At 41.8% G+C, this 25,475-nt stretch overlaps 2 protein-coding genes across 10 annotated transcripts in view; both read right to left on the bottom strand.

The window, feature by feature from the left end:
• Positions 1-10,176, bottom strand: part of AMBRA1 (autophagy and beclin 1 regulator 1) — a 166,503-nt gene extending 156,327 nt beyond the window's left edge. For 6 of the 7 annotated variants that reach the window (XR_010664376.1, XM_065943868.1, XM_065943866.1 and 3 more), the window contains exon 1: positions 9,953-10,176. The gene's annotated coding sequence lies outside the window, so the exon portion shown is untranslated. Of the gene's footprint in view, positions 1-9,412; positions 9,797-9,952 lie in introns of those variants that run through there. The other variant, XM_065943869.1, reaches the window with a different exon arrangement.
• A 6,480-nt stretch (positions 10,177-16,656) lies between these two features.
• Positions 16,657-25,340, bottom strand: HARBI1 (harbinger transposase derived 1). Of its 3 annotated transcripts, none has more exons than XM_065944762.1 (3): positions 25,238-25,340; positions 23,412-24,228; positions 16,657-17,558 (listed from the first exon to the last, which is right to left on the bottom strand). In XM_065944762.1, exons 2-3 carry the CDS (start codon positions 24,079-24,081, stop codon positions 17,179-17,181), a joined length of 1,050 nt encoding a protein of 349 aa, XP_065800834.1. In that variant the 5' UTR covers positions 24,082-24,228; positions 25,238-25,340; the 3' UTR covers positions 16,657-17,178. The 3 variants fall into 3 exon arrangements, with proteins under 3 accessions (XP_065800834.1, XP_065800836.1, XP_065800835.1); XM_065944764.1 differs by having other exon boundaries at positions 25,154-25,242; XM_065944763.1 differs by lacking the exon at positions 25,238-25,340 and adding an exon at positions 25,087-25,179.
• Between the last annotated feature and the right edge of the window lie 135 nt (positions 25,341-25,475).

The raw sequence follows: 25,475 nt of genomic DNA, 5'->3' as shown, positions 1-25,475 counted from the left end.
TTAAAATGCCAGCAACACTGCTTGATTAACCATCACACTACTATTTCCTGGGATTAAGAGGGACCTCAGCAAGTCATCTTTGTCATTTCCCTCATTTCTTAACAAGCCCACACCGACATCACCCTAGAAAGATCTTTAGGAAGTCTTTGGGAAAGATATTTCACAACCTTCCTTGGTTAACATTTAAGTATCTTGTAGTCAGGAAGTTCTTTCTAATTTGTAACCTATACCCCTTCTGTTGCAATTAAAACACATCTCCTCTTGTCTTGTCCACTATGGAAAAAGAACATCTGCTTACCACCACCTGAACAACATCCCTTCAAGAGATTATAAAACATAGGAAGCCTATTTCAAATGATTTCATGTAAATGCAACATGGCTTTAAATGGGTCACCTAGACAAAGGACATAATTAAGAGCCTTAAACTACCAGTTCCACACTGACTTGCTCTGAAGATGATAGGAAGTTAAAACCACGCAGATGCTGTACCTCAATTATGCCATCAGTAAAATGCAAAGAATAAAACCAGTAAACGAGAACTCAGTTCCTGAAAAAGTTATACATACAGGAAAGAGAGTCTCAATCCCAATCTAAGCCAACAACTCACAAATCACACACTCTCTACAGAAACCGCAGGTGTTGGCTTTGATCTGTACATTTCAGAAAGAATCATTAACAATTACATTAGCATAGGACTCTGCAATTCCACTCCTAGGTACAACCCAAAACAGCTGAGAACTAGCACACACACTCTGATGTTTACAGTAGCACAACATAATATCCCAAGGGGGAGCCAGCCCAAAGGTTTGTTAACAGATGAATGGGTCAACAAGTCATGGTGTGTGTGTGTGTGTGTGTGTGTATACACCAAAGGTTACATATTGGACGATTCCACTTACATGAACTGTTTAGAATATATCAATCCACAGAGACAGAATGCAGACTGCTGCATTTCAGGGGGAGGAAAAATTTCTAAAAACTGCTCAATTGGGAAGAGGATTTACTTTGGAATGATGGAAATGTTTTGAAACTAGACAGAGGTAGCGGTTGCACAATATTATGCAAATGCCACTGAACTGTTCACTTTAAAATGGTTAATTATGTGTTATGTGAATTTTACCTCAATAAATTATTTTTAAAGAAAAAAAAAAAAAAAAAAAACTGCTAGGAGAACTAATGGGCCCAATTACCATAAAATCCTTAGCCTTTCCCAGGAGAGTCATCATACAAAATTCTACGTAGAATAGTAGCCAAAATGTTTAATATTACCTCAATATACCCAATTAGACTTTGAGTAAAGAGTGTGTAAAAGGCAAACAAAATAGAAACTGAAATAAAGTCTACAGTCATAATTACACAGTATCCTACATAGAAAGAAGAGTCAATAAACAGGTGAATGAATAAAGAGAAGTAAAATAAATAACCAAGCATATCAGCTAATTAGCTATGGAATGAGCTTTAAGAACCAATACTGAAGTAAAAAAGACCCACTAGTTAGGGAGTAAGACAGAAAGGCTAATGATAGCAAAGCTGAAAAGTACCTAAGCCTTAAACTCTGAGGCCACATATAAAGACTATGAGAATCTTTATCTCATCATTGTGAATATCCTCATTCCCTCTCCCCTTTCTGCTTTAATACAACTTTTCTGCAAGACACCAAGGTTAAGGCAGCCAAGGACACCAAAATGAAATGGTATGGTTCCTACGTTCCCAAGCCTTCTAATATTACTTCTTCTTCTTAAAGTCTTACTTAAAAAAAAAAAAAAATTATTTATCTGACTGCATCAGGTCTTAGATGTGGCATGAGGGACCTAGTTCCCTGACCAGGGATCAAACCCAGGCCCCCTGCATTGGGAGCCCAGAGTCTTAACCACTAGGCCACCAGGGAAGTCCCACAGTCTTACTTCTTATGGGAAGACAGACATGCTAATCATCAAAACACACCAACCATCTCCACTTCCTCCCTTTTCACTTCTTCAACGCTGTTCTTGCTATGATCATCAGTGATCTCTGTTTTGCTAAATCAAACAAAATACAGGGAGTCACTTCCTCTTTGAAACATGCTCCTCTCTCAGTTTCTGAGATTTTCTCCAAAATTCCTTGGAGCTTGGTCCTGAGCGACCTTCTAATCCTAGTCTTGGACACCTTTCGTCTGGGTAAACGCATCCATTTTCCTTGGCTGTAAATACTACCTATGTACCACAGGCATCCAGATTTATTTCCAGCACCACTTCTGAGCATGAGCTCAGTAACAGCTTACCTGATGCCTCCATTTGTATTATTTCACAGATAACCCACACTCAGCACGACTGAAATTGAGGCCTTCCCAACGTGAGCTGGAATCTACTCCTCCTCCAATGCTTCCATCTCAGAACTAGCAATTTAATCTACTAGATACTCACACCAGAAATCTGGGAATCATACCTGACACCTCTCCCTTCCCACACAGCCAATCCATCATTAAGTCTTCCTGTTCTCATTCTAAAATATCTACTGTATCTTTCTACCTTCCTCCATCTGCTATGCCTACTGCCTAACCCAAACCATCATCATCTTTTGCTGGACCACTGTGTGTGCATGCGTGCTAAGTTGCTTCAGTTGCTTCCAACTCTGCGACCCCATGGACTATACCCTGCCAGGCTCCTCTGTCTATGAGATTCTCCAGGCAAGAATACTGGAGTGGATTGGCAAGCCCTCCTCCAGGGGATCTTCCCAACCAGAGATCTAACCGGCGTCTCAGGTGTGTCCTGCATTGGCAGGTGGGTTCTTTACCACTGGGAAGAACTACCACTAGTTCTTTACCACTAGCACCACATGGGAAGCCCCTGGACCACTATAAACCACCCTAACTTCTATACGTGCCCCAACTTCCTCTTCTTCCAGATTTTCCACAATTTCCAATTTTTTCCCTCAAAGATTTCCAAAAATTTCCACAACATAACCAGGATAATTTTTAAAAAATCATATGTTAGGTCACAACACTCATTCTTAAAACCTTCAAAGGCTTCCAATTATACTGGGGGAAATACAGAATCCTTGACACAGTCCTGCCTCAGTCTCTCTCTCCTCCCTCTGCCCCCATCCTCCCTCCTGCTCACTGTATTCAAACCACACCAGGCGTCTTCAGGGTTCTCAAATGTGCCAAGCTCTTTCCCACCCCAAGGCTTTCACACATGCTATTCCTTTCAGTTCCCCTTTTGTCCTTCTCACGTCTGCCCAAACCTCACTTCTGCATAGAAATCTCCCCTGAAGCTCCAATACAATTCATGCCCCCCCCCCCACTAAAATCCTTTTTACTTTTCCATCATAAAACTTTGCACACTATCTAATTATATACTTGCGTATTTTTGTTTACTGTCTCTCTCTCCCTCTGGATCACTCTCTCCATAAGGGCATAAACAATATGATCCCCACCCCCCCTACTGTAGTCCTGGTATAGTAGCAGTAATTTAGAGAGTTTAGAATTGTTTAATGTAGTTCAGAATCAGTATAATTTAGGGATTAGGAGCAGGGAGGCCAGGCTGCTTGGATTCAAATCCTGGTTCTGCCACTTACAAGCTCCAGGACCTTGAGCAAACTGCTTAACCTCTCTGTGCCACCATTTCCGCATCTGTAAAATGGGGAGAACCAAAGTCCCTACACCATGAGGCTGCTCTAAGGATGGAAAGAATCAGTGATGAAAACACTGAGAACAGCCCCTGGCGCAGAACACGTCAGTCAACACTGGTCCTGATCGGCTCTTACTAGAGCATCCTCACCACCTACCACAGAGGCATTCCACAGACACTCACTGGATGCATGACTGGGAAAAAAGGCTTTACCATAATCTTTAAATAGGCTTTTGTAAATGATAAAGCAGGAATATTATAGAGATTTGGAGATAAAAACACAAACAGTTAATGCAAAGAGTGAAGCAACCCACAGTTTATAATGGCATAAAGGGATAAGAGTAATAAAAAAAACTAACTCAACAGGATGCTCAGTCTTCATAGCTAAGCAAAAAAAAAAAACAGTTCACTTTTCCAGAAGTTTACCCAAGGAGACTTGGTAGCTTTGACTTTTCCATAAAGTATCACCCTCTTCCACAACTTTAATCATTTTCTTCAAGATCCTTCAAGCACTAACCGCAGTCTAAATAGATGGTAAAATTCATCTAACTTTAGCAGATACTAATATTAGTAGAAATATTAGATACTAATATTGTCTACCTGTTTTGCAAAGAAGTGTTTTTCTGTTCCTAAAATAGCTCTGGACTGTTTTGCTACATATATTACAAAACCCTCCAAGCTTTGCCATCTACCTTGTATCTGGAATCCTTTCAGACACTGTTGCTTTGGAGGTTTCCTCCTTTGCAGCAAAGGTTCCTCCTCTGACTCTAAGTTACTCGGAAGGACACTGAGGGGAAGGAGGGGCAATTACGTGCTTGCCCCTTATTCCTACTTCTTATTCAAGCTTTCTCAAGAGACCCTAAACTTCAATCTCCACATCACTATTATCTGTTCTGCTCTTGAAAAGCATATAATCTTTAGCTTGCTATAATAATATTGAAAACAAAAAGAAAAAAAATAACATTGAAAACAATTTGACAGCTGGAGTATATAGTGCAATGTGCTATTCTAAATGCTTTACATATGTCGACTCATTTAATTCTCACAACAACCGTCTGGTATTCTACAGATGAGAAGAGGCACAGAGAGGTTAAATAACTTGCCCGAGTCACAGAGCTAGTAAGTACTGGCACTGTGATTTGGACCCAGACTGCCTGCCTTCAGAGTCAGGACCATTATGCTATTATTTCAAGAGTTTGGCAAGACATGTTTTTCTGCCTTGTTTTCACAGGTCAGCTAGATTGAAATACTCTGATTCTCTCCCCCAAATCAAGAACACATACGAATCCTCTCCAACTCGGCAAAATTTCAGATGTTTCATTATATCACTGGCATATATACCTAAAGCAACATAATTTTGGTTCATGGGAGAATGTATGTTCTATCCTGGGAAGTAGAAATAAACAAACAATGAAATCATGAACTGTGAAATTTGCCTGAGTTAATTCTGCAGACATAAATATGATTCCAGTGAGTAGCTGAAAAAAATGTTTGCAAAATGCTTTTAATTTCTTGAAGGAAAAGTACCAAAGAAGATTGTGTTATTATTAACACATACACTCAACAGCAGGCTACATTTTCCTTCTCCTAATTTCACAATTCCCCTCAGTCTCTCCCTTTGCGAGCATGCCAAGTCGCTTCAGTCATGTCCAACACTTATGCGACCCCATAGATTGTAGCCCACCAGGCTCCTCTGTGCCTGGGATTCTCCAGGCAAGAATACTGGAGTGGGTTGCCATATCCTCCTCCAGGGGATCTTCCTGACCCAGGGACGGAACCTGAGCCTCCTGCTGCTCCCGAATTACAGGCGGATTCTCTACTCCTGCGTTATCAGGGAAACCCCAAGTCTCTCCCTTTACATAAAGCTAAATACTTCCGTTTATTCCCTGCTATGAACATATGAGGACTCGTACGCAGTTTTCAAATTCACTGAACTCAACTTCCAAAGAATAGCTTTTTCAGGGAAAAAACTAATAAATGGAAACTATAAGAAGTAAAAATTAAATTCGTTAGTCAGGCATGCAGGATATTTATTAAGTCACGGTTATCCTTTACTAAGCCAAATCCAGTGTCATCATACATTAAGTAACAGACAAACATTACATACAGCAATCTTAGATGAAGACTTCCATTGTAATGGCAACAGAACTTTAAATCACTGAATCATGGTATATTGTGATTGCAACTTTTTAGGAGACTTAGTGTCAACTCCCACAAATGCCCAGTGCATTCCTCATGCCTTCATCTCTCTCTCTCTCTCTCTCTCTCTCTCAGCCCTTCTCTGTTTCCTTAACAGCACAGCCTAAATTTAAATCTATCAGATACCTGGTCAATTCTGCTCCCCACTTGAATTAATTCCATCAAGTCAGGAACACTCATATCTTACTTTTGTACCCCAGCATCTAATGAACCTTCCATAATTATTTGTTAGATGAACAAAATCTGAAAAGGTAAGGGTTGAAACATATAGTTACAATCAAGAAAGAGTTCCAAAAGGTCTGACTGGAGTATTTCATAACTCAGGACAAAAATATAGTACCACAACAATGCTCAGTGAAGAAAGGAGAAAGTTTAGGTGAAGAAGTGAAGATCATCAACCCTAAGAGCAAAGGAAGAGACAGAGAACAAAAGCTAGAAAAGACTTCTCCACAAACAAGCCAGGACTAACTAGAATAGAGGGATAACAGGCAGCACCTAAAGCCTCTTTCCCTAGCACGTCCAAGGACACACTCCTTGACACCAACACGCTAGTGAGCTTCTCCAGGGCACTGAACGTTCGTCACTTCTATTTTCCGCGACTGTCAGACACAATGCTGCCTTCAAAGAAGCAAATGGACCAAGAACCCAGATGACATCAATTCATTGTTGCTGCAAGATAACATAGAAGAGCACCTTATCTTTTCAAAGCAGCTGCGGGTATTTTCTTTTTCTCAACAGAAGTCATTACAATAACAGCATTATCTTTCCCCTTCTTTACACACAAAAGTGCTCTAAGCCTTGAATTTGAACTCTACCTCTGCTACTTAAGTGCTGTGTGATCTTGGACAAATTATTCACTTCTCTGTGATCTGAGTATCCATGGGGAAAAATGATATGCACCTTAAAGAACTGTTCTGAGCATTAAGTGAGATTAACACTTGCAGAGAACACGACACAGTAAATTTAGCTTAATAAAGGAGAGCAACCTTCCCTATGGCCTCCTTCAATAGTTCCTACAAGGTTTCTCCGCTAGTAAGATGGTAAACCTAGGACTTAAACCCAGGCCGCCTGATTCCTTAATCTGTTTTCTTCCAGCCACATCGCTTTGGCAGAATGCCGCATACTACTGACACATAAATAAATTGACAATAACTGATCACAAAATTTTTATCTATCAGTAACTAAATTTAGCTTTGAGAAAAAGGGACCAAAAAAAAAAAAAAAAACCCTGATCTAATTAACTTGGGGGGAGGAGGGGTTTGAAAATATAAAACATAAATTATATCCCCAAGCCGCAGCAGAGGAGGTACCACAGCACTTCCGTACAAACAGAAAAATATGACAAGAAACAGACAGTTCTCTCTGGGTTTATGAGGAACAATTGGAGAAAGAAACGAGCATGGCTATGATTAAAGGAACTTAAAAAAACCTTAGGTTCTTTTTTTTTTTTTGGTAAACCAAACCACTGGGCAAAAAGATTTGCATCCCATTCCAAAATATCTCGATCAGGGCTGAGAAGTCTCTTTAAAAAAAGAGACCGCAGTGTGCTAACAACAAACTTTTTCTTCCAAGTCTTTTAAGAGGTCGGTAAATGGGAAGAGTGAAGATAAACCACCAATGTAAATTGTCAACATTCATGAAGATCCTTGAAGACCATAAATGTTTGTTTGGGATTCAATATTAATAAACAGCATAAAGGAGCATGATCAAAAGGATAAAAGTTTCATAAGTAACCTAACACAAGTTGAAAATATTTTGAAAATTATACAGTATAAAACTAAGCTATTATTCTGTTAATAAAAATAACCAACTGCTTTCAAGTGATATATATAACTAATCTTTTTCAAGTGGTATACATAACTCCTTTCAGGATAAATTCTAAAAGACATTCAAAGAAGTTCACATCTTTAACAATCCCCAAGAACTTTCTTACTAAAAGAGAAGACAGAATAATTCACTCACATTCGGAATTTGTAAATTCTGAAAAGAAAGGCCAGACATTAGCAGAACACAAGATTTAACCCAGGAAGGTAAAAGTTGAGTGAATGTCTACCACAAAGCAGGGGGGAGCTGATAAGAAGTTCTACCCCTTTACACCACAACCAAATTTCTTGTCCTCTTCAATTCAACTTAAACCTCTGCTAAATATTTTCCACGGAAGCATAACAAAATACTCCTAACATTTCTTCCTGACACTCAGAGCGAATTTCATTTCCTATTTAGCATTAATTAGGAGCCACTAACTCCTAATTCTATGCAGAACCTATCAATCTCCAGGGGAATATGTCCCTCCCTTTTCTAAATTCTTAGCTGTTGTCACTGTTCAGTAAGTTGTGTCTCTTTTGCAACCCCATAGACTGCAGCCTGCCAGACTCCTCAGTCCACGGGATTTCCCAGGCAAGAGTATGGGAGTGGGTTGCCATTTCCTTCTCCAGATGTTCTTCCCAGACCAGGGATAGAACTGGGGAAGCCCTCTAAATTCTTTTCTCTGATATTAAATTCTCTTCTGTCATAGAAACTTTTTCAGAGAACACACATTAGCCTAACTTCCCAATATAGATTCTCCATAAAGACAGACTAGTGACTCTTCATTAATCTCTTCCTGGGAGCACTCAGGATCTGGCAATTAGGAAATCACTCAAGATCAAGGGCCCTACATTTAAATCCTGCTGACCTCACTAAAATGATGATCATAATAATAATACAAAGAAAAAACAATAACCCTTCCAAAACTCAAGTGAGAAGTCTAAATTTGTTAAAGTACATAGACTTGTATAGTCTCCCTCCAAGGACTACAAATTTAGTCCCTTCTCCCTTAAGAAAACCCAACTCCTACTGATTCTAAATTTGTACTATGGAAATACTTATTCAACCTAGAATGACCCCTAGGTTGATTATCTTTTTCAACAAAGAAATTACACAAATTAGAATCACGCCACTAAATCCAATGAAAATAAAACGAGGAAGAACATTTAGTCTCCAAAGTTTCCGGGCTAGGAGAGAAAAGGAAAAGATAATGAGTTCCCATATTTAAACTTTCAATTTAAATATGTCAATATTTGAGTGATTTCTACACATAGCCTTTTTAACTCTAGTACATGCAGTAACTAAGTCACTAATGAAATACCACAACCCTGGCACAAAAGCGACTCATTGGGTTTTATTTGGATTCTTCCTAGAAAGCAGTCTCTCAGGACAAATGTCTGACTTCAAAATCTTGACCATCGTCTTCAGGACATTAAGTCCTTAACACCACAGTTGAAAGACTTCCAATGAGAAACAGGGAAGGAGGAGACAGAAAGTATCAACCCGAAAGCAAACCAGACAGCGAGCAAAATTTTCTATCAAGAAACAGAAAGAAATTGTCATGACTCCTCCCGCTAAAATGATACAGACTTTCAAAGCAAAACCAGCCCCAAGACTGCGTGTTCCCTTTACTTCTGAAGTCTCCAGGGACGGAATCTACCTATATTCCTCGGAAGGAGGGGCTTAAGAGAGACAATCAAACAACAAATCACTATGTGGATAAAATAACTGGTGAAGTATGGGGCGGGGGGCGGGGGAGGCACACAGTGAACTGGTAAACAACGAAAAAATGAACTCACGGTGCATTTAATGATTTGTGCTGGATACGGGGGAAAGTCACGTCCCAGATCAACCTCAGTTTCCCTACCCAAAAAAAGGCGAGAATGTGACACTTGGCTCAGAGGAACCGGAGGGCCCTGCGGCCGCAAGCCTCCACCTAATCAAGGGTCCCTTCGAAGACCGAACTCGGAGACTGTCCCCAGTGCAACTGAGTCGTGACACCCGGAGCCTTTGGGGGGCGGGAGGTCAAAGCGCGCAAAGCTCTATCCGTTCCTGGAAAGCGGCTTCCCCCAAACACTGGGGGTACCGACACCCTACCCGGACCCAACGAACCCTCCCTCCCGGACCACTCCAGGAGGCAGCCCCGGCATCCCTCCCTCCTTCCGGCTTCTCCCTCCGCTGCCCGCCGCCTCTCCGACCGCGCCCCCGAACGCCGCCGCCGTGTAGCTCCTCCTTTGCCTGAGTCTCCGCGGCCGACCGGCCCGCTGGCGCCAAGGTCTTCCGAACCCGGCGGCGGAAGGATGCCGGGCCCGGGCCTCCCAGGCTCCTCCCGGGCCTACCTGCGAGGCGGGCGGGGGCTCGGTTTGCAGTCCAACGGGTGGACTGAGCCGCGCACTAGAAGGAGAGGCAAGAAGGAAGCGAGGGGTCCGCTCCGCCGACCGGCGGGAGAAAGCAGCTTGAGCGCGGGGGCCTCGCGGACGAGACAGCCTTCGACCCGGCGCCGCCGCCGCCGCCGCCGCCGCCGCTCGGGAGACATCAAGCGAGAAGACGGCGCAGGAGATCACCGAATAGACGAACGCCCCAGACCTCAAAGGAGGAGCGCCCAAGCAATCGTTCAGGGAACCGCAGTCGATCGTCGAGAAACAGCTTCGCTCCAACTCCGGGTCCGGCTCCTGTCCAAGGCATAAACAAACGAACCCAGATCATAAGCCGTGGAGTCAGAGTAGACTGGGCTTCTGCCATTTTCTGTGTCGAGTGCGGGCTGTCTAAATTGTTTAGAGAACCAGAATTTCTCTTGAGAATGTTGAAGATCAAGTTATAGTATAATAACACTTTGTTATTTAACTGTAATTCAGCGACTGCATTATGGACTCTCGACAGTGTTTATTCCACCTGAGCCCATTTGACCTTATTGGCTCAGTGAGGTGAATTTTAAAAAAGATAGGTAGATAGATAAAGATATAACAGAGGCACAGAGAGAATCCAGGCTGAGGAACAAATAATATCTATTCAATCTCCAAATAGCTCCCATAAGCATAGCAGAGAAAAGCTGGGAACGTTCAGGGTTATGCAGTCTGATCTTAAGGCAGGAAATATAATACACATACTGCTTTTATTTTATTCCAAAGGCCTAGAACCACAGGTGTGCTTCTTAATAATACATAATAACCAATAGTCTCTTTGGGTTCTAAACTCAACAAAGTGTGTTATCGTCACAACTATGGCCTTTTATTGAACTCTCTTAGTAGACAGACTGCACATGGTCAGCAAAAATACGATCCACACAAATATGATAATATGGTCATATGGTCAGCACAAATATGATAATATGTTCATCCCAAGCATAATTTAATAAATCATGTAGATCACCCCAGTATGGATTACCAACTGTGAGCAATAAGTTTATCTTACCCTCCTTAGGTGTAAAAAAGAAAAGATAGCCCCAGCCCTTTAATAAAGAGTATATAATCCAAAGTGAAAGCCCACATACTTACAGCATTAGCTTTATTTACAATTATTTACAATTTACAATTTTCTGTAATTTTTAAAAAATCCTTTAAATGCATGAAACTATTTAAGGGGCAATTCATATATATATATATATAAAATGCAGGATAAGACCAGCATCCAAAATATGAGGACAAAACGCTTTATTGTCTATCATTGTTTTAGAGGACTTTTCAAATGAGGAACCATTATAGCAACATGTATAAAGGCCTAAAACAAAAGAATGTAACCATCTTCCAAAACACAATGTTTTAATTTATTCATATTCCCATGAAGTTCTTGGATATATCCTACAATAATTTTTTATTTTCTTTTTTTTTTTTTTTGACCTCACTATGGGCTTCTGTGGTAGCTCAGAGGTTAAAGTGTCTGCCTGCAATGCAGGAGACCAGGGTTTGATCCTTGGGTCAGGAAGATCCCCTGGAGAAGGAAATGGCAACCCACTCCAGTATTCTTGCCTGGAGAATCCCATGGACGGAGGAGCCTGGTAGGCTACAGTCCACAGGGTCACAGAGAGACACAACTGAGCACCTTCACTTCTTCACTTTCTATGTGGTTGGAGGGATCTTAGTTCCTCAATCTGGGACTGAACCCAAGCCATGGTGGTGAAAGTGCAGAGTCCTAACCACTAGAGGGCCAGGGAATTCCTCTACATAATTTTTGTTTAATTTAAGCAGAGATACAATAGCATTATTGTTTTGCATTGTATCATTTCCCTCCTAAAGCCTTTAACAGTTGTTACTTTAAATGATTGCACAATATCCTGTTGAGAAGATTTACTGACCATGCTCCCCATTTTGAATATGTATGTTACTTCCAACATATTCCCTGTAATTGCAGCTCCTGCAAAGAGGCAGTTTTAATCTTATTATTTATGATTAGGACCTACTACACATAAACAAAAAGAGAAAGGAAACAAGGCAGAGGTTTATTTCTCTGTCATGTAAAAGAAATCCAGAGATGCACAGCCTATGGTAAGGTGCGGCCACTCAGCATCAGGGATCAGGCTTACATCGTGTTGCTGTGACATCGTCAATAAGTGGTTTTCATCTTAGGTCCAAGACAGCTGCGCAAGCTCTAGTTATCATGTCTACATTCCAAGCAGCAGGAAGCTCAAAGAGGAAAGGCATGTCTCCTAGCCATAAGGACACATCTTGAAAATAGCACAGGACATTTCCACTTACATTCCACTGGCCAAAATAGAGTCACATAGCCACACCTAACGAGGAATTTGTCTTTACCCTGGGAAGCCATGTACCCATGAAAAGTCAGGGGCAAGAGGACTCTGGAGGAGAAAATGACAACCCACTCCAGTATTCTTGCCTGGAAAATCCTATGGACAGAGGACCCTGACGGGTTACACTCCATAGGGTCGCAAAAGAGTTGGACTCGACTTAGCAACTAAACAACAATAAGCAGTCTCTGCCAAGTTCCTGGAGCAAGTTGAGTAGCAGGCAAATTAACCTTGTTTTGCTGTTATATCAGGGCTGGGCTTCTACCCCTAGAATACATGCTTTAGAGAAGCTTCTTTCTTGGAGAGGCTTGTGGGGCTTAAGTATCTAAAGCTACAGCCCACACTCAAACTTGACCTATGCAATGACTTTACTTTGAAACGTTTATTTCAATGAGGAAAACTAAACAAACTAACTTCAAGGCAATAGGAAGCTTTTGGTTTTTTGAATCTGAAGACTTTTATTTTGGGAGAAACACTTGAAGGCTATGCAAATATAAATCTAAAATCCACATCTGAAAATGCAGATGTTTGAGGAGCTGAGGCTAGACTGCTCTGTGAAACCAGGGAAACGGTTTTTATTCTGCAGGCAGAGTTGCATCTTTACAGAAAAATTTTGTTAGAGAAACTGTTTCAAGTGTGACAATAAACCTTACTTATTCTTATCAAGTCTATTGGGGCAGAAGAGAAGATAACAAAAGAGCAGGGGCTGAAACCCTCAAACCTACAGAAATCTTCTCACGATGGAGGGAGACCTGAAAAAAGAAGCCAGATCATCCTGAGATACATAACAGACACCTTCAACTTGGTGTTAAAAAACTTAGTGACTCATTATCTTGTTGATTGTTCATTATTGTATCCTGGTAGGAGTCTTCTGGAGGAGTCACCCCCTTGAAAATAAGAGGAGGCTTCCCCTGAAGTAGGGTGACCAACTGTCCCAGTTTGCTAAGGACTAAAGAGTTTCCCAGGACACAGCACTTTCAGCGCTAAAACTGAGACAGCGGAGGGCAAACCAGGAGAGTTGGTCACCCTAAGAATAAACCAAGCCGCTGTCAATCGTATGGAAAAATTTGGAAAGACTAAAGCAGGAATGAGGCCTGGGATTTATTGACCTGGGGGAATTGCTTGTGATAAAGGGTGAAGGGAAGAGACAGGAAAGAAGGGGAGGAGACTGTTCCTTATTTTGCTGTGGACTCAGAAATTTAACACACTGGGTTAGGAATCAAGTCTGAAGCTAGGGTGAGATAACTCTGTAGCTGTACCACGAGTTATCTTAATAGGAAGCCCAGGAAGAGGGGACTTCCCAGGTTGGTCAGTGGTAAAGAATCTGCCTGCCAAGTAGGAGATGCAGTTTAGATTCCTGGGTCAAAATGATGAGCCAGTTGGAGGCTCTGCGGTTGCAATTTTATTCTGTTCTTTTGTCATCTGGTCTCATGGCACCTTGGGATAATGTACACACTTCAAGCTGAACAGTAAAGGTAGAAGAAGTATAGCGATAGAGGAGCTGCCAGCGAACAGGAGAGCTCCCAGAACAGCAACTAACCATTCACAGAACAATATCTGGGATTATTTATCTAGGATCAATTTCTAGTAGTGGAATTTAGTCAATGGATTGAAACATATGAACATTTTAAGATTCTAAAATGGCACCAAACTCAGTCCTTCTATAAAGACAGCTGTATATGTAAGGGCTAGGAGTCTCAACAGTATGAAACTGAATGTTTTGCTGGGCATACATGGAGATTCCTTTCCAAAGGACTTTGAAATTTACCATCCTATGATTTCAAGGCCTACTTTGCTTGCATCATATAATATCAGGGGATCTCATATTTTCTATTTGTTTATCACAAAGTGGGATCTTAGATGGTAGCCACATTAAAAAAAAAAAAAAAAAAGCCTGTGAACTTTATGTGTTAGATACCTGGGGTGTCCCCAGCCTTCAACTCATATTTTCTCTTCCTTTCTGCACTATCATTCTTACTTAGTGCTGAGTCCATGATCTCTCGTACTCACAATTTTGTAAAATCTAGGTGGGATCTAGGGGGAAAAAAAGAGCCCTGAGGATATGTGCATGCACAGTGGTTAAAACCCCTGTTTTCTGATTTTCTTAACTTCCTCTTAACTTCCCCTCCATTCGCTAGGGAAATCAACAGTTAAGCTTAGTTCTTGAGTTTTCAGTTTATTATTTCAGGTAGGGATACTATCATAGTATGTTTATTCTCTATCTAGGCTCTATTCTACTCCTCATCTCTTATACTATTTCATATCTGATCCCATTAAGATTGTGACTTGTTTCTTTGTCCCTAAATTAGATGAACTTGCTATAGATCCTCTATAGTCCAGGAAGGGAGCTCCATCTCTGCTCAGTTCATGTTAAACTAAGCATATGTTTATGTTCCCTCGTCTGTATCATTTGGAACTGGTAAACCGATGGTAACCCAATACTGCAGTTTTTCCTTAGTATAACCAGAGACTTCTACTGTTTTGGAACAGCTAAGGGCAAATCTGGAAGACTCTCAGACTGGCCAGATGGAATCATCTATGGGAAGATGAAGCTTACATAAGACGAACAAAATCCTTGACTCTTTCCCAAAGCTATACCACGAAGATACTATATATCCACAATAAGGCCCTCAAGAGAAGACTTCTCAGGCACTTATAAAAAGCTCCTATGAGCAAACCCTTGGTAATGTGGAAATACAGATCCTGATCCCGCCCCTAGATCATTTTGGGTAAAGTATAACTATGGACTGAAAAAAAACCCTGGCCTATAGAAATCCATATCCAAAGGAAATTAAAGGAATAGATTTGAACAGTTACTCGGTGGAATTATTAGGAAATGAAATGCTCCTGGGGAAAAACACTGCCAGCCAATGTTGTCTTTTTAGCACTCAGAAATTATCTTTGTTGTGCAAGTAACAGACTTGAAATTGCTAATGAAATTCACTCTGACTGTCCTTCCCATTGAGGCTTCCTGTCATCAACTAATAAGTTAAGTTGTAAAAACCCCAATTTTCCTTTAATGTAGTTTTTGAAGGCTAAAAGTCTAGACATTTTTCAAGATTACACTCCACCTTGCCATTTAACATGCACAGGTGGCAGTAAGCCTTTCCTCTTGCAATATTCATAATGGAACCAAAACTTTATAGGGAAAAATACCCATCTCAGGAAACTTGGAAAGACTGTGAGAGTTAAAATATTGTCTTATTTTAAGGGACAAAGCAAGCCTGGGTCACAAGTTAAAACCTCACAAAGAAAAAAAAAAGAAAACAAACATAACCAGGCACCTCTATTTCATAATGAATAGAACTAAAGTTGCCAGTTTCCTCTTTTTTGTCCACTCCCAGCTCAATGGTCTCACTATACTTGTCAAGCTCCACCTCCTGCCAAATGGTCCCACTCTTTATAGAGTAGGATGGTGATGGGAAATAGCATTTGGAGTAGAAATAAACAGCAGATAATAATCCATAATTGTTTTTAATCTTGAGGATGAGTCAACCTCGATTTATTTCCAAATTTCTTCTGTCATCAGCTGTTCATTTCTTTACTTTGAAAATCACCAGATTAACACTGCCAGAGGCAGGTAGGAAAAGATCCAAGAGGACAATTCAGAGCGATCACATGGTGAGTGGCTGAGAAACCGGGAACAAAACAAACCTCAGGAAAGTCTCTTTTTCGTCCCGGCAAAGGCACCAATGTGTGAACCTAATTCACACTTTCATTATTACAATCGGGTTATTTTTATATCAGTATAATTTTAGAATAAGATTTGGTGGGGGATTATTTATTTCCTGAGAAATTCTGTCCATCACTTTGCACACAAGATATTCAAATAGATCTAACTTCAAAATTAATTTCAAACCAAGAAATTATATCCCTTTGACCTCTCTTTTTTTCTTAATACTTTCACGCCTTTATTCCTAAACTTTCCTTTTGAACAAGGAATTTCAAAGCAGAATGGCCAAACGGACATTCTAACATCCTGACCATAAGAAATGTGATCCATTTAGATGGGAACTGTCTAAACCTGGGTGAATCTCCTTTGCCATCCATCTATCAGGGTCTTTAGACCCTCTGTAAAAGTGTAAGCTTTCTGTTTTATCTCTATTTGACTTGTCTTTTTTAAGCTGATTGAATTCCTAAACCCATTTAGCCTTTAGCGCCTACTCAGGGTTGGAAGTAGGAGATTGGAGTCCAGATATTCTCCCTGGGAGCTAGGTCCAAGTCAGCTCAATTACTGCAGACAGATTAAGATGGAGGTTTCAGACTGCCCCTCACATCCTCTTAAAAATGCACAGTGCAAACTCAGATTAATAGCCATTTACTTTTGTCAGAAGACCACTCCCCAGCTGAAATTCACTATTCACGCTTGCCTCAGATTATGTCTACATAGGTAGGAAATTAGAAAAGCTAAAAATACCATTCAAATAATTCAGGACAAATATTGCTTTCTTTTGAAATCTCTAGATAACTGCAACAAACAAAGCATTCTGTCTGGCTAGATGCTGTTTTCCTCTTTGATTCTGTAAGCATGATATAAATGTCTACAACCAAGGAACTTTCAAATGAGTGAATGGTGCTAACCTGGTGTTCAGTGCATAGCAGGGAACTGTTGGTCTTGGGGGTTTCTGTTTAGTTAATAAATTTGCAAATGAATCAAGATATTCTGGTGTTGACCAAACCCTTCTAAAACACGCAGATTATATATCAGTTTGTGACAAGTGTCCACACACTCAGTCATGCTAGACGACGGGACTGTGGAGGGGGTACTGAGAGGGGAAGTTTGTCACAGCTCCTGGAAAGCCTCCCTCCTCCCCACCTTCCACATTAGCTGAAGTGAGTGAGCATCAGCTCTTGACGGATGCGATCAGCCTCCAGGTCCAAGGACTCCATGTGCTCATAATCCTCCTCAGGGGGCTGTTCCACCGGGCCAGTCACTGGAGAGGACCACACATCCATCCCGTGCTCCAGGGAGATGTTGTGGAGGACACAGCAGGCCAGGATGATGTGGCTGGACTTCTCCGGGGAGTACTGCAGTGCCCCCTTGGATCCATCCAGGCAGCGGAATCGGGAGCAGAGTGTTCGGAAGGTCTTCTCAATCACACTGTGAGTTGCAGAATGGGCCATGTTATAGCGATATTCAGCTGGAGTTTCAGGAATGTGAAGTGGGGTCATTAGCCAGGTGCGGAGAAAGAAGGAACTGTCACCTGTGGGGAAGGCCCAGAGAAATCACAGGCGTTTATAACTAGAATACAAAAAAAATAAATAAATAAATCCAGGTGCATATACAGAGAATGGACAAGAATATGTAACTGTTTCTGGAGCCAAAGCAGAGCAGGGAAACAGAGAAGGAAATGCTGTGGCATAGTGAAGGCATGCCCATGTCATGAGCAGAAAGACAGGCGTCTTGGCTGGGAATACCCTCGGTTAAAACCAACAGGGAAAAAAGCTGGCATGGCTAAAGAAAGCGAAGTCTGACGGAATGGGGGTGGAGGTGAAAGCACTAGGGCAAGTGAAATTCTTTCCTTCTTTTTTTGGCCGTGGTATGTGGCTTACGAGATCCTAGTTCCCCTACCGGAGAGTGAGCCTGGGCCCCCAGCAGCAGAAGCACAGAGTCCAGGCAATTGGACTGGCCAGGCAATTCCAGGATTTTCTAAATTCAGAGATATTGTTCTTTAATAAAAAGTTAGTAGAAATTATCACATAGCAAGCCAGTCTTTAAAATCTCCAGGGGCTTCCCTGGTGGTCCAGTGACTAAGACGCTGCATTCCCAATGCAGGGGGTCCGGGTTCAATCCTTGGTCAGGGAACTAGATCCCACATGCCACGACTAAGAGTTTGTATGCCACAACTAAAGATCCCCCGAGCTGCAACTAAGACCCAGAGCAGCCAAATAAATAAATAAATATTTAAAAATAAAATAAAATCTCTAAAGAGCAAGAGTGCAAGAGAGAAATAGGAAGTTCTGCCAGAAGACCTCGAAACATTTGTGAGGAAAAAAATCTCTAACTCTACCATTAAAATGTCAGGTCTGAAGGCACTACTAGGGGATTTCAGAGGATTTTATAGACAATAATCATTCATTCTTCCAGTGCTAAGAAGAATAAAAGTGCCAGCAAAGATCAGAACTCAGGTGTTCTGCCAGTCTAGAAATTATACTCATTAGAACCACACCTTTGTAACAGAGGAACTGGTAGAATCTCACATTAACAAGGAAGCATAAATATAATGATGCAAATAGTAACAGTCAGGGATAGGGAGATAAAATCAGAAGTCAATTAAAATAATATACACAAGGCATTTCCTTTAAATGACTTCTATATCAACGATTCTGGGAAGCACTAAAAACAAAACTGGTGTGCAGTGTTCCATTACAATAGCACAATGTTTCTACAATGTTTAATTGTCTTGATTCACTAAACTTGGAAGGTGAAATGTCTCAGATACAAGAACAAACCCTTAGAAATTTGAGACAAATAGACCTAAGGAATACCAGTTTGCATAATTGCTGTGTTCCTCACCCACCATCAATTTCAGTAAATAGTTATGGACTGTTCAGAGAGTGCTAGGCACTGTTCCAAATATATAGAACTCTTTTCTTTTAGGCGCTTACATTTCCAAGAACTGGGTTAACTTTAAATGCAGTTTTTTAACTGAGATATTGACATATAACACTGTATTAGTTTTTTTAATTTATTTATGGCTGCACTGGGTCCTCATTGCTGTGCGCCAGCTTTGTCTAGGCCTGGTGAGCAGAGGCTCCTCTCTAGTTGCGGCCTATGAGCTTCTCACTGCAGTGGCTTCTCTTGTTGCGAAGCCCTGGCTCTAGGCACAAGGGCTTCAGCAGTTGTGGTTCCCGGGCTCTAGGGCATAGGCTCAATACTTGTGTCATGCGGGTTTAGTTGCTCTGTGGCATGTGCAGTTTTCCTGGATTAGGGATCAAACCCATGTTTCCTACGTTGGCAGCTGGATTTCTTTACCACTGAGCCACCAGGGAAGCCCCTGGATTAACTTTAAGTATCTGAGATAGCAAATATTTTCAAATTGTATATTTAGCTGACTTTTTTCCTTCTAAGTACAACCGTCTTTAATTGAACTTGTCCCTACTAAATACTGTATATAAGAAACTGATGTTGTAAGTCATAATGAAAATAATATCTATGACACTGAATACCTACTATGTAGCAGGCATCGTATTATCTCTTTTCCAATCCCAGCTCTGACAGGCAGATATTACTGAACTCACTTTATAAATGAGAAAATAAAAATATATGTCGACCATCCTATGATCTGTCAGGCATAGGAAGAGGAAGGAGCTAGTCAACTAAACACTAATAATGTCAGACTCAGAGTCACTAAAACAATGGTATAATGCTGCAAGAGACAATTTAAAAAAATTTAAGATGGATGTCGAGAGACTTCCCTGGCAGCCCAGTGGTTAGGACTCTGTGTTTCCAAGGCTGGGGGAGTGTGGGTTTGATCCCTGGTCAGGGCACTAAGATCCCACATGCCTCGTGTACAACAAATAAATAAATAAATAAAAAGATGAATGTGAAAACACAGAGATGCTAAATATTTGTTAAATGTCACTCTAAGAAACAGTATGAGCTTTAATTGGGTAAACATACAAGACCAGCTAGTTAGTGGTGACCTTTTATAAAACAGACCATTACCACTAACTGGTTATAATCCAGAAAGATAGACACTCAGGAGGGGATTAGGATCAGAATTGCTAAACAGATTATAGTTGCTTATATGATCAGTCATCCAAGAGACATTCTGGCAGAGCTTACCCGAAGCTGCTTAACAGGACTAGGTCAAGAGCTGAAGGAATAACTCAGGCTGAATTGTATGTAGGAACAGGTACATTTAGAGAAGAGGAATTAGCTGTTGCCCTCTGAAGGGGCAGACAAGAATGAGGACGTGAAGAGATGACACCCAAGGTGAAAATATGCTCAAAAAACAAACAAAAAACCCAAGGGGAAATCACAGCTAGTTCTAGGTTTAGCAAAAAGCCACTCTACAAATCTGATGGTGTACTTAAGATACAATCAGTCATCTTATCTTTTTTTTTTTTTTAACATCTCATCATTCCTCAGAATCCTGCCAGTTTTCCCTACATGTCCAGACCAGTGTTTTCCAAATGTCTATTCATTACAAATAATTTGGGGCACCTGTTAAAAATGATGATCGGATTCTTTTCTTGAAGAATCTCATTTCTGAAGTTTGAAGTGGGTCCCTTTATTTTAAACAAATTTCCCAGATAGGGGACTTCCCTGGTGGTCCAGTGGCTAAGAATTCACCTTGCAATGCCGGGGATAAGGGCTCGATCCCTGGTCAGGGAACTAAGATCCCACATGCTGAGGGGCAGCCTGTGCACTGTTACTATTCAGCCGGTAATCTGGAGCCCACACTCCACCACTAGAGTAGAGCCCATGTGCCCTGTGCCTCAACTAAGACTTGACGCAGTCAAAAATAAATAAAACTCTTTTTGATCTGGAAAATTTGTGAAACACTACACTAGTTCACATGTTTTCAAACTAGTTTGCCTGTTGCAGCTCATGGAAGCTTTTCAAAGGGTCTGTGTTAGAACTGAGGATACTAAAGGAATTAATTTCCATATCATCAACTTCTGTGGGTATACTTTCCTTGCATCATTAGTGTCTAGCATGTGGCCTGGTACCAAAACTGGCCTTAATAAACATTTGCTAAGTGTGGTTGCAATGTTTCCATTTCTGTCAAGAGGGGAATCAGAAAAACACATAAAAATTTGTCCAAATTGTTTCTTATTTTCAACTATGTCCTGTAAACAACTAAAAAACTACTTTAAGCCATAATTCCAATTGAATCTGGGGTCCCCAATTATGAAGGAAAATAAAATCAGTAATTGGTACATGACCTTGAAGTCCTAGCAAAAAGACAATCTGCCAAATAGAGTAACTCCTCATATGATTCATTCTAAAAAAATAAACACAACTGGCACAGATGTTCTGTGCCTTAATTTCCTCTTCTGTGAAAATGTTGACATTAGTATATAACTCCTTACAAGTTTTTATAAGGATTAAGTGAGATAATCCAAGGCAAAGTACTTACAAGATTGCCTGACTAACTTGGAAGTGCTCAGTCATTTCTAGCTGGCTTTAGAGTTAGGGTACCCAGGTGATGTCATAAGAAATCAGCTTGGAACCCAAGTACTTCCCCAGCTGTGGAAGAAGAAGCTGGACGAGACATTTGCACAGTCTTTCCTTCTCTTCTTGGTACGAGTTGTATGAAAACAGAATTTAAAAATTCAGAGTAGGCAAAAGGCAGGATTAAGACAAACAGCCAGCAGGGCAATGAGAAGGTGATGTACTGACAACAGTGTGTAGGAGCAACCTGAAGAGAATCAGTTAAGTCCCAAGATGTCACCACGGTGCCCTGGCAGCTCTAAACCAGTCAGTGTGACAGCAGTCTCTTTTCACCTGGAAGGGGGGAAAAGGTTCTTTTTCTTCTTTGGACCACCTTGTCAGGCATGTGGGATCTTATTTCTCCGACCAGGGATCAAACCTGAATCCCACACATTGGAAGCACAGAATCTTAACCACTGGACTTCTGGGAAAGTCCCAAGTGGAGGTTTTTAACTGTCAGTAAGCACATTAAAGAAAAAAAAACTCCTGAGCATCCATTACATGTGAAACACTGTGTAATGAGCATGTGCAGTGCAGATTGGCCGTAATAAACCAGGTTAAGATTCATGGTCTTGAAAGCGAGGCCTTCTGATGCTTAATATGCTCCTTCACCTCTTACATATGTTGTATACAAGATAACCCATCTTGTTGCTCAGAAAAAAGCAGTGCTTTAAAAATAAAACAAAAAAGAAATCTGCCAGGCTTGAGGGTTTCATCAGTGCTAACTAACTGTATTCCTCTCAGCCCTACAGTCACATTGGTTTGCACTGCTTCGTACTGAATGGGTTCTTGTTCTACTCAGATCATTAAGCCTGGCTTTCTGAGGGCACTTAGGCAGGCAGATCTATGAAGTGAGTTTCCATAAGAACTGTGTAAATGCACTGTCTACTATCATTTTCCTATAGACATCATGGTGACAGTCACCGATGGCAAAAAGAATACATTTGCACAATACTTCAGAGTGAACTTCCATATATATTCCCTAATCCTAACAATAGATATTACTGCCCTTAACATTACTTTCACTATTTTACAGATGATAAAAATGAAGGCTCTGGGACTTCCCTGGTGGTCCAGGGGTTAACACTCCATGCTCCCAATGCACAGGACCCAGGTTCAATCCCTGGTCGGGCAACTAGATCCCACACGCCTCAACAAGGATTCCATGTACTGCAACTAAGACTGGTGCAGCCAAATAAACTCTAAAAAGTTAAGGCTCAATTGTATCTGCACTGATAAGTACTTTGGCTTTATTTAAGGGGAATTTTTGTTGGTGTTGGTGTTGTTGCTGCTACTGTTGTTTGTGACTACAAAATACTGTTGTGATACAAGTTCCTGTGTGTAATTTTGTTTTACGTATTTCTGAACATGTACCTCCAAGATAAATTCTTAGAAGAACTGTGTCAAATCATGTTTTTAAATGTTAGTAAGTGTCTTTTGGGACTTCCCTGGTGGTCCAGTGGTTAAGAATCCACCTTCCAATGCTGGGAACTCAGGCTCGATCCCTGGTCCAGAAACTAAGATCTCACGTGCAGAGGGGCAACTAAGCCCATGTGCAGCAACTCCAGAGAAGGCCCTGTGCCTAGAGAAGCCCTCACACTGCAAGGAAGAGCCTGTGTGCCCCAACTAAGACCCCCACACACAAAAAAAAAAGACCCCACACAGCCAAATAAATATTTTTTCATGTTAATAAGTGTCTTTTAAATGTTGACTTTAAAAAATTAAGGCTCAGAGAGTTCTCATCCGAGGTCATGTTGAAAAGAGAACAGGACTGAGACTCAGGTCTATAGACATTCATATTTCATCCTACTGTCCCAAGCATCTTTCCTTTTTTTTTTTTCCCCAAGGATCTTTTCACTATCTACAGAATGAAGCATTTATACCTCAGACTTACCAAGAAGCCAGCTCTCTTTGTGCATCCCAGCTTCAAACTGACTGCTCAGAGTAGACTGCTGTAGCACCACACAGTCTTGGAGGCTTCCTGGCCAGCTTGTCTCCACAGTCATCAGTGCCCCTCTGATGTCACACACCATCAGGCAATTTAAAGAATGAAGACCTTTACGGTTCACATAGGAAAGGTCTTCAGCATTTGGTGCCTTGATTGCTACATGCATACAGTCAACTACCCCTATGACCCCTGGTATCCCTGCCAACCCGTAGAATTCATCCTTTAGAGCCTGCACAGAGGCTTCATCAGCTGGAAAGTGGATGAACTGTGAAGCTCTTTCCACAAGCGCTTCGGTGACGTTGGCAACACATCGACTCATAGATGCCTGACTGATTCCAATAGCGTCTCCCATCCGAGTCTGGAAGGAACCTGAGGTATAGAAGCCCAGTGCTGCAAGGATCTGTGTCTCTGGGCTAATAGCCCTGGATCTCTGAGTAGGTCTAGAAAGGCTCGCCCCCAAGAGCTCCACTAAGTAATAAATGAACTGTCGTGGAAACCCATACATGGACATCAAGTATTCATCCGTTACATCATCCAGCTTAAAGCGGTCCAATGTCCGGTGACCTCGGCCATATAGCAAGAGATCACAGTCAAGTACTGTTATTGGTATAGCCATGGTACATGTAAATGTTGTCTCTTTCCCTCTGCTACTTTTCCTGAACTCTTCCCAGTGAAGATGCTGATGAAAGAAAGTATTTAAGGAAGTATCAGAATTCAACGGCTAACCTTCATTTAAGTGGCTGCAGCATTTATAATCTTCTCTCTGTAAAGGTTAAACAACAACACAACAAAAAAAAAAATCAAGATATTAGAAATCCACAAAAGACTTTAAAGTGATTCAAAGGCCACGACAGATTCTTTTCTCAAATTCCCATTTTGTTCAAGCAAAAGGTGCTATAACTCTGGGTTTTTCTCCACTAACTCAAGACCACAGGATGGGCTTGCTTTGGCTTGGAGGAGAATGGGAGTTGAGTATCAGTGGCTCATTTAGTGCCTGCCTGGCTCTTGAACTGCTTCCCTCCTAGCTCAGTTGGTAAATAATCTGCCTGCAACGTAGGAGACCCAGGTTCAACTCCTGGGTTGGGAAGATCCTCTGGAGAAGGAACTGGCAACCCACTCCAGTATTCTTGCCTGGAGAATCCTATGGACAGAGAAGCCTGGCAGGCTACAGTCCATGGGGTCACAAGAGTCGGACATGACTTAGCGACTGAACCACCACAACTTGAACTGGGAAGAGCAAAAGGTTAATGGAGGTGATGACAGAATTATTCACAAAGTAAGAGGTCTGCTCCTAAGTAGACAGGCCACGAAGCAGCTGACAGAAGTCATAACTTCTGGAAGTTATGACAGAAGTCATAATTACTCAGGACAGAGATTAGTCACGGCGGGATTCATGACACAAACCCCTCTGGCTCCACAGGATAAGTAAGGGGTAAAGAGACGCGGGGCGGGGAGGGGGGGGCGGTTCAAACCCGTGTAACAAGGAAGGGGAAAAAAAAAAAAAAAAACAAACCCTCCCACGACCCAGGCTTGTCGAGGCAGATTACGTGCTCTTAACAAAAGGCTTTCCCCTCACCCCAAGAAACCCAAGTCGTGGGGCTGAGGGCTAGGAAGCACAGACCAGGCAGGTGGGAAGGAAGGCGCAGAAGAGGAGGCTGGGAGAGCTAGGGGCTGACAGGCGACTCCACCTCAAAGGCTTTGAAAAGCTGATTTAGAAGTGGAAACGAAAGTGTGATGGTCCCAGCCCAAGTCAGCCGAGGCCGCTCACCCACCTCTCCGCGGCTGCCAGGTTACCCGTCACACTCCCCACCCATCCACCGGGCCCGCCTCCGGAACCGGCGGCCGAAGACGAGCCGCCACGGCGCTCAGTATAGGCCCCGCCCCTCCGCGTCAGCGCCCGCCCCAAGCCGCGTCCTCACTGCTGCCGCCGCCGTGAACTGCGATTCGTTAGCGCACATTCTACACACGGCCCTAACTTTCGCGCTCTTCCAACCCTTCCTCCCCTCGTCT

Source organism: Muntiacus reevesi, chromosome 9, assembly GCF_963930625.1.
Source record: "Muntiacus reevesi chromosome 9, mMunRee1.1, whole genome shotgun sequence".
NCBI classification, from domain to species: Eukaryota; Metazoa; Chordata; class Mammalia; order Artiodactyla; family Cervidae; genus Muntiacus; species Muntiacus reevesi.
The sequence above is the reverse complement of the archived record's forward strand: the minus strand, read 5'-3'. Positions and strand labels throughout refer to the sequence as shown.

Coding starts and splice junctions, on each gene's coding strand:
- HARBI1 (XM_065944762.1), bottom strand. CDS start 24,081: ATGGCTATACCAATAACAGTACTTGACTGTGATCTCTTGCTATATGGC. Junction 17,559..23,411: donor CAAAGAGAGCTGGCTTCTTG/GTAAGTCTGAGG, acceptor CCTTCCCCACAG/GTGACAGTTCCTTCTTTCTC.